This window comes from Halichoerus grypus, chromosome 11 (genome assembly GCF_964656455.1).
Source record: "Halichoerus grypus chromosome 11, mHalGry1.hap1.1, whole genome shotgun sequence".
NCBI classification, from domain to species: Eukaryota; Metazoa; Chordata; class Mammalia; order Carnivora; family Phocidae; genus Halichoerus; species Halichoerus grypus.
Window position 1 is genome coordinate 15,450,763 of NC_135722.1, and position 9,648 is coordinate 15,460,410.

General features: G+C 54.0%; 1 protein-coding gene across 1 annotated transcript in view; it reads right to left on the minus strand.

Moving 5' to 3' along the window:
- Window positions 1–9,411, minus strand: part of CREB3L1 (cAMP responsive element binding protein 3 like 1) — a 35,102-nt gene extending 25,691 nt beyond the window's left edge. Inside the window, exon 1 of the mRNA XM_036104947.2 lies at window positions 8,858–9,411. Coding sequence (XP_035960840.1) covers window positions 8,858–8,959 — 102 coding nt within the window. The 5' untranslated portion in view covers window positions 8,960–9,411. The remainder of the gene's footprint in view (window positions 1–8,857) is intronic.
- Window positions 9,412–9,648: the final 237 nt, after the last annotated feature.

A 9,648-nucleotide genomic window follows, 5' to 3' on the forward strand; every position in this document is an offset into this window, starting at 1 on the left:
GGAGGGCCCACAGTCCTCTCTCCCTTTGGGCAGGGTCCCTCAGCATCCAGGCAGGCTGACAGCAGATTCCTAATGAACCCTAGACCTCCTAGCACTGAGACAGTTCAGAGTTGTGGGGACCACAACTTTGTCCAGCTCAGAACTATCACTGGCTCCCTCCTGCCTGATGAAAAAACTCCCAGCTCCTAAGCATGACATTCAAGATCTGTTGTACATGCATCTCAACTTACCACTGTAGTTGGAGACCCTCATCTTTCTCTTCCCTCCATCCTAGTTGGATGACCACTCCCAGCTCCTCAAAACTGCTGTGAGCTCCATTGCGCCAGGGCCTTTGCTTATACCATTCCTTGTGTCTGGAATGCCTTTGCCCTTTATCTCTTCATTCCAACTCCTATCATCCCTTAAGACCCAATTAAAATGCCACTTCCACCAGGAAGCCTTCCTTGGTTGCCCACCTATACCACCTGATGTCCCTCTTGAACTGCTATAGCACTTATAGATTGTTGGGTTACTGGTCAGTAGCACGCCTTGAACTCTAAGTAGGCACAGTGGGACCCATCTCTCCTTCTGAACTTTTATCTCCTTGAGGGTAGGATGCAGGCTGGAGTTCATCCTTGAACCCTCTGCTGGGCCTTACACAGGGCCTAGCATATAGTATGCCTAATAATGAAAATAATAATAATAACAGCTAATGTTTATGTCCCAGGCACTGTTGTAGCTCCTTCCATGTAGTATCTCATTTAACTTTCAGAAGATAAGGTAGTACCCTCATTTAAAGTTGAGGAAACTGAGGCACAGAGAAGTTAAGCAGCTTCCCCAGGTTCATTCATTTAGCAAGAGGTTGAATCAGGATTTGAACCCAAGCTCTGAATGCAGAGCTCATGCTCTTAAGCAAACTGGTTGTTGAAGGAATGGTTGATTTTCTGCTGCCCCATTCTCAACACCCAGTACAGAGCCAGGTACAAACTATGGCTTCAAATTCCATGCAAATGGGTCCTCACTTGGGGCCCCAATGTAGCTCATCCCTGGCCATCCCCTTCCTGAAGCCCAGAAAGAGCCTTAAGAAGGGGGTCTGGCATCTTTTGTCTTTACTCAAAAGAGCCTTCCAGCTCCCAAGAGGTCAGACAGACAGGGAAATAAAATCTCTACAACCAGGGCTCATGAAAGGGATGGAGAAGGTGGGACCTTCCTCCAAGGACTGGCCAATGCTGGGGACCTTCCTTTCAGGCCATGACAACAATAATCAGAATAAAACGAGGGGCAACAACTATGATTTATGGAGGCCTCACTAGGTGACAGGCACTGTGCTAGGCCTTATCTAACTGAATCCTCATAAGAACCCTATGTTCTATGGTCATACTTTATGGATGAGGAAAATCAGCTGCGAGAGGTTCAGGCACCTGTCCAAGTTCACACAGATGACAAATGGTGAGAGCCAAGATTTGCTCCCAGGTCTGAGCCGTTAAAGGAGACCACTAATGGCCACCACACCCCACCTCTGGTATGTTTTTGAGGTATTAGCTATCTGACCTGTGGACTCGCTGTCTGGTCAGGTTGGGTCTGGGAGTAGGCACCAGGTCTCAGGACATTCCTGTTCAGAATTTGCCCAGAGTGGAGTGGATTCAGGGTCCCTAGCACACCTCTCCCCCGAACTCATGCGGCTTTGAGAGACCCAGATATTCAGAGCTGGGCCTAGATCTTCAATGGTGCTAGTGAGTACACATGTATCTATTTTATTATCCTTTATAATTCATATGCATGCACCATATATATTCTTTTACGATACAAAAGGCTAGTATGGTAATTTGAAAGGTAGATGTGGAATTTAGGTTAAAATTCACTATTTCAATAAAAAATAAAATCCACTTTAAAAAAAAGTATCATTAAAGTTGGAAGTGTGGAAGTGTCCTTTCTTCCACTATCTGTTCATCTACCCGTCTATCCATCCATCACCCCTCCCCATTCCTTCCTTGTTTTCCTTTCCTTCTATCCATCCATCCGTCCATCCATCCATCCATCCGTCTATCCGTCCATCCATCCCATCCTGTCCGTCCATCCGTCCATCCACCCATCCATCCATCCGTCCATCCATCCATCTGTCCGTCCATCCATCCCATCCCGTCCGTCCATCCGTCCGTCCATCCATCCATCCGTCCGTCCACCCATCCATCCAATAAATAAGCATTTCCTCAGCACTCAGTCCCTATAGCTATAACTAGACAACAGATAAAAGTAATTGTCTGACGTTCCTGCTCTCAAAGAATTCTCTGTCTAGTTCAGCAGTGAGGAAGCCAAGGCCCAGAGAGGGGAAGTGATTTGCCCGAGGTCACACAGTGAGTTTGGGGAAATGGGGTGAGGAGAGGTGAGCACGGTCCAGGCAGAGGGGCACACAGTGGGCAAAGGCTCGGGCCTGCCTGCCTCTGAAGCAGGTCCCCTCAGTGGCTGCTTTAAAACTGCCTCCTGGCTCTCCGTGAGGGCCTGAAGAGCCTGCCTTACTCCTCTGCTGCTTTCATTTTTGTTTTCCTTTTGGAAGGGGAAAAGGGGGACAGCTGCTGCTGTCCACAGCCCAGATGTGTCAGCCTCTCTGGGATGGGTGAAATGGCGCCTGGGCCAAGAACCAAGGGCCAAGGAAGCTGCAGTGAGGGCTCAGTCCCGGGAGAGTTGGGAGAGGACGCACAGCAAAGCTGGCAGCAGGGAAGCCCATTATTGCCCCAGTGCTCAAGTTGACCTTGTTGGTGATATGGTATGTCTAGGTCATGGAGATCAGACTCTGACATTCCAAGGAAATCGATCCCTTTGACCTATTTTCTGTGACAGTCAGAGTTCTGGACCATCTCTTGCACCTCCCAGCCTCTCCTGAACCAGACGCCCCCACCCTTACCTTCTCCCCCATCCTGGTCAAGGGTCCTGCCACTTATTCTGACTTCCCCTCGTCTGCTTGAGGGGGTTACACAGAGTCCCAGCCAAAGCAATGCTCATGGTCTTGACTTAACTCCACCCAAATCTTCCTCCTCTATCCTGCCCCCTGGAGCGCAGAGACTTCCAGAAGAACAGCTTGTTCTCCAGCATCTGGAGCTGATTTCTTGAGGGAGGTTCGGGGGCAAGCTAGGTCCCAGAGAGGGATGCTCCGGGAGGGCCTCTGTACTGGGATTTGCAGGAGGCACATGGTATGGGGAGGGGAAGACACAAGGTGGGGGTGTCCTTGGTCCTCTCCTCTCCTGCCACAGTAGCCAGGCCAGGCATATATAGACTCTCCTGGGGAGTCCTGGGAGCTACAGAGAGCGGAGGTCCAAGTTCCCAGGTGGGCTGGGGAGCAGCATCCCAAAGTGAGTCTGAGGACAGGGCACGGGATGGGCGGGGGGGGCCTCTGCTCAGCTCTCACAGGCCACGCAACCCGCTGGCTCTGCTTCTAATGCTCCGGGCATCCATGGTACCTGACGGTGGCAGTGGGTGAGAGTGAAGGCGGGGCCCCTCTGATATCAGAGAGCCCAAACTTTCCTCGCCCTAGAGAGCAAAGTGCAAACCAGAACGAGAGAGAGAGAGAGAGAGAAGATGGTTATCTCCCCAACTAGACTCTCTCCATGGGACCCCTGCCTCCTTTCCAAACTCTGCTTTCTTATCTGCACAGGGGACACTGATACCTCTATATGCTCAAAAGAGACAGTGCCTTCCAGCAACTCCTTTGCCAATAGGGATGGGGCCATGAGGGAGGGCGTGTGCCAGGTCACCTCCTCTAAGAAACCCTCTGTGACCTCCATCTTGGCTGGACGCTCCTCCTCGGGCGCCCGCCCTGCTCTGCTCCATCCGTTGCCCCGTGGTGCTGCACCTTCGCCTCTCTCTCATGGCAGTGGCTGAGGTCGCTATGCCTAGTGACCAGCAAGGGGCTCCTTCCGTGCCCATTTGTCAAAGGCCTGGATGCATGTACTGAAGAACGACCAAGCGAAGCCCCAGCTGGTCCAGGGAAGCCGGAGGGACCCCATCGTAGTTTGGGGTACAGACAGCATTTTTGTGGGATCCAGCATCCCCATCACCCTCAGGGCTGGCCAGGCCAGGACCCTGAGAACCCCAGGGCCCCTTCTGGAATGAGCAATACACTTCTCGAACGCTCAGGCCTGTCTTTTAAAAAACATTCTCCCCTTCTCTTCCAGGGACTGCTCTAGTCTGAAGTAATTTTCTCGACAAATACAGTAAATCCTTGAAATGGAGCAAAGTCCACTACAAGGCAACCCAAACTTGGCTCTGTCCTCTGCCTGGGGCCCACCTCAAATAAAGGTGGGCAAAACTCTTATCTCGGGGCGGGACAGTTGGTAAAGAAGTGATGCAGTTGTGCTTCTCTGGAGCTTTCTCAAGTTGGTCTGCTGCATGTGGTAAGGTCCCACGAGCTCTACTTTGGGGCTTTTTGCGATAGTATGGACCAACAGAAAAACGCTGCTTTTCATTGCTCCTGAAATAACATAACTCCACATTTTACGGGACTGAAAATTTTGGACGTGGCTTCTTGTCTCTTATGACGGAGTTTTACTATATTAAGCACCTATTTTGTACCACAGCACTGGGCTAGGTTTATGGCAATGAACAGAACCGACAGGGCCTCTGTTCTCATGGAACTTGCTTTCTCAGTGGAGGACATGGACAATAAGCCAAAAACAGAGCTCTACACTGGAATGAGGGCTATGAAGACATCAGAGGGCTGAAACAGAAAATGAGAGGGGGCCCCACTTGAGGTGGTCAGGAGCCTGCTCTCAAGAGGTGGCATTTGGACTAAAGAGAATGGGATGGAGAGAACTGGAGGGAAAGCATTCTAGATGTCAGGAACAGTACATGCAAAGGCCCTGAGGCAGGACTAGAAGAGACTTCGTTTGAAGCTGGGTGAGTGTGGATCCAGGAGTCCCAGAGCAACCTGAACAAGAGAAGACTGGGGAAGATGGAAGCCCTAGAGCCAATGTTCAAAGATGAGGCCTAAGCCACAAATTCAGATCTGCTGTGGGTCAACTAATTATGCATTATCCTCGTGCAGGGGCCCCGGGGTTCTGTGCATAGGAGGCGGATGGCTCAAGGCAATGACAACTCACTGGAAATCATGGCAATCCCTTCCTGAATCTCAGAGACAGTATGGGTTGCAGGATCCTGATGGCTGGGGGCTAAAGCAGCCTTTTTCCTCCTCCCTAAAAATATGTGGTCTGGGCTGGGAGCATTTAGCCATCCTTGGTTGAAACCCACTCTGTGTCAAGCACTGTGTTGGGCCCTGGGGATATCGCGGCGAACAAGACAGATAAACCCCTGTCTCAAGGAGCTTGTATCCCAGTGGGGGAGGCAAAAACAAAACAAAATACCCCTGCCCCAAACAAACTCAATGTTTTGGAGGAGGACTAGGTGTCTGGGGAGATCTCCCTTCCTGAGTTGGAGCCCTGAGATTTTGGCTTCCCCACTGATCCTTTTCTAGGGGATTCTACTCTGAGACCAGAGTGCCTTGGCCCTTAGGTCCTCTTCCCTGTTGGTGAGAATTTAAAGACACACACACACACACACACACACACACACACACACACACACACACACCCCTCCCCTTTTAGGGGCTGTTAAAGGCCCACACACAGACATAGGAACACCCAAATGCACATACTTCTCTAATCTCCCTAATCCCCCAAGGCTGGGGTGGTGGTGGTGGTGGTGGTGGTTCTCTGTTTCCCTATTTAGCTCCGGAGAAGCTGGGCTATGGGCCTGGTTTAGCCCCCACACCTCCCTTCCCCTGGACTGGTCCCTGGGTCCTAGTCATTCCCACACCTGGCCTCCCCAACTGCTGGGAGGTAAATGAATATACTGGGCAAACATCCTTGCAGCTTCCTGCTGCTCCCATCTGAGAAAACAGCACCCCCCTTCCTCCTCCTCCTCCTCCCCACACCCTCCCAGCTGGGGCATCTCTGGGATCCAAAGCCATTTCTCTCTAGAGAAACTAGAGTCATCCCCTCTCCTTAGCCAGAAGAAGGCAAGAGGCACATAGACCCAATATCTCTATCTGGAGACACAACCTGTTCTCCCTCTGGTCCTTTATCCCAGTTTCCTGAGCACCAGACCCTCTCTCATACCTGCCCAGGGGCTGAAGGATCACAGGATACAGGGGACAAGGGCTCTCCTGTGGTCACATCAGGAACTGTGGGAGGGTGGGGGAGGGAGAGGGAGTAGAAGTCCCGCACATCTGGCAGGAAGCACAGCCCCTTCTGAGGGGTGTCTCCGAGAATCACACGGATAAGCTGGGAACAGCATGAAGGTATCTTCATAGAAGGTAAAAGGAAAGCATCCCTGACCCCTCCAAGCACACTTGACTTGAATTGCATACTCATTCTGTCTCTGCCCAAGCGAATGGGTGTTTCTTACAGAGCTGTGTCCAGGGTGAGCATCAGAATTTGGGGTTCTTGCTTTTTGCATGGAGCAACAGACCACACACATTTTCCACATGACGTTATGGTCTTTATCTGGATTTTTAAGCAGGATAGTGAATACCCTGTTCTCCATCTTCTAGACTGAGAAACACACAGACCCTATCCCTTCCCATCCTTACCTTGGAAACATTTCCCTACCCTCATGCAGAATGAAGAGGGAGCTGGGGGTAGGGTTGGTTATGTGGTCCCAGCTGTAAGGGATCTTAGACATCTAAGTGGAGGCACCAGAGAAGGAAAGTGACTTGCTCAAGGTCACACAGCAACTTGTTGCTGCATAGTTCTTACCACCACCCCATCTAGTTTCTGGAACAAGTTAACTATAGAAACTTACCTGCCAGGCATTTTCCTCCATTAATTTTTAATTAATTTTCTCACCACTATGGGGAAGGATCTATACCTCCATTTTTCAAATGAGGGAACCAAGGCCCAGAGGAAGAAAAGTCACCTGTCTGAACTGCCCAGCTGGCTGGTAGCAGAACAGCCAAGAACCAAATCTCCTGGGAGTTCTTGGTCTCTCCTCTTAGAAATCCTTTCCTCTCTCCCTGCCTGGCCTGGCCCTGCCTAGTTCAAGGTCAGCCCCCAGCAGGGCTTTCCCTCCCCAGTCCCAGTGCTGGATACCACTGTCCAATCCTGCCTCCTTTCCTGTGCTGGACCAAGGCCCAGCTGAGCAGCTGGGGACACAAGGCTGAATGGAGGAGCAGGAAGAGGCTGTAGGCGGCAGAGTTCATTCAGAAGAAAGCCCCACTCAGCTGCTGAGGGCACCTCACTGTGGTGGTGGGGAGGGCTCTACCACCTGCCTTGGCTGCAAGGCTACACGCTCCAACAAACACCTCTCCCTCTGACCAGTATCTGTTACCAACTCCAGGAGGGGTGTACGGACCCAATCCCTGCCACTTTATTCCTAGGATCTGTGCCAGACCATCCTTAGAAAGACTTGACCCAACCTCTCCCCACTTTATAGACGAAGAAGCAGAGGCCCAGGCTCACAGTGGGATGCCCAAGCAGAGGCAGGACTAGAACCCTGCTCTCCCCACTACCAGCCCAAGTCCTCTCGCCTCCTCCACTTGGCCTGTGTGCAGAAGTGTGCTCCCTTTGACTGGGACCAGGGGCCATCCTCAGAAAGCAGGGTGACCCAGATCTCCCTAATGGAGGGCTGGGAGACCTCACACGCCATGCCTCCCGGTCAGGTTCCTGTCCCTTGGCTTGTTTCCCCACCATCAGTCTAGAAGCCTGGGACAACTGAAGTGGAAGTCCAAGATGCCCAATCCTTGAAAGTCTCTGTGCATTTGGCTCTTATCTGGCCAAGTTTATTGTGGTCCCAGGAGCCAGAGGCCAGCCAGCAGAGACCCGTTAGGTGGTGTGTGTGTGTGTGTGTGTGTGTGTGTGTGTGGAGAGAGAGAGAGAGAGAGATGGGCAGTTTACTGCACGGGGTGTGTGTGTGGGGAATCCCACCAGATTCCCCAAACTGTCCACATTTCAACCCTGCAGGCCCTTCTGAACCCAAATATTTTCTTGCGTTTCGGAGCCCATGCCCCTCCCCCCAGCAGGGCTTTAGGGCTGAGCCTGAGAGAGGGAGGAAGGGAGGGAAGAAGAGAGAGAAGCCACGTTTCCTTAGGGAGGGAGGGGAAGAGAGAGAAAGAGAAGGACAAGCTCAGAGACAGTCACGAAGACACAGGGAGAGAGACAAGGTCAGGGAGACATGAGGGACAGAGGAACACACCTAGAGACACAGAGATGGGGCGATAGATCTCCCCCCTCCTGAACGATCACCCTGTGCTGTCCTGACCATCTGAGCGTGAGCGTCAGGTCCGTCTTTGGGGAGCTCACGGAGCGGCCGCGGCAGCACCCCTAAGTTTCCAGGACTGGCTCAGAACCCGGGTACTGCTCTGGCCCCCCAAGGGGCGTCGGGTCCCTGGCCTTCGGAACACTTCCCTGTGCGCCCCCCAGCGGAGAACCAGTCGCGGAGCCACGGAGGTCCTAAAGGGGGCGCAGGAAGGGGCGCCGCCACTTTGCGCCCAATCTGGTCTGGGAACCCCGGGGGTGGGTGGACGACGGCTAGAAGACGTGGGAAGGGGCAGGATTGGTGTCTCTCGGGCTCATATCGAGGGATCGGCTGGCCCCGACGCCTCGACGTCCCCTTCCCCTAGAAAGCCGAGGTCAATGTATCCGCGGACGGAGCCCCCAGGAGGGGTGCGCACTAGGGCAAGCTCAGAGGCTCCGGTCCGGGTTCGAGGTCTAGGGGGGTGTCGAGGGATCTAGTCTCCGAATCTCAGAGCTCTCAACACGTGTCTCTCGGGGACCCTGCACCGAGCCCCCCTCCCCCGCTTCTACCCGGTCCTTCGGGGGGGGGGTGAGGCAGGCGCGCCGCGAAGAGGGGTGCGGAGTGGTGGAAGGGGGACGTAGATCCTTCGTCTTACCGCATTGTTGAGGAAATCCGACTCGTTCAGGTCCCCCAAGTCCAGGAAGCTGGATCCGGGGAACAGCCTGTCGGCCGGGAAGGGCTCCAAGACCGCGTCCATCGCGGCCGGCTCCGGAGACCCCCCTCGCTTGGGATTCCCTCACTCCAGGGCGGCGGCGCGCCCGGCCCAGAGCTCCTGCCTGAGCGCCGGCTAGCGGGCGGGGGCAGGTCCGGGGCAAAGCCCCGGGGAGGGGCGGGCGGAGGCGGCGCGGCCCCGGGTAGGGGGCGCCGGGGGCGCGGGGGCCTTAGGGCAGCGGCGCGGAGCTGGCTGGGCTCAGGGGCCCCGGGCGCACCGCGAGCATTTAGCCGACTCCTCCTCCTCCGGCTCCTCCCGGGGCACAGCTGGCTTCCATGGGGAGCCTGGGAGTGGGGCTGAGGGCTTCAGGAGCCCCCCGGACAGGGTGGGAGCCGGGGGTGGGGGAGCTAAGCGCTCCCCCGAGACTGGGTGGCTGCCCGGGGCTCTGCTCTCTCTGCGTCTCCCTCTGCACGGCTTCTGTCACTTTCCTCTCTGTGAAACCGGGAACCCCTGGCTGGTTAGCCCAGCTGGCCGAGGCGCCACGCCCCCACGTCAATATTCACGATAAATTTCATATTAATGAGAAGAGGGAGTGGCCTGAGGAATGGGCCCTCCTCTTTTAAAGAGACATCTGCAAGCTAATCTTCCTTGCCAAAGTCTCTGTTCTCTGGAAGATCAACGTAGGGGCTTGAAGCAAAATTATCCTGGAGCCAATAACTGTGTTCCTGGAACCT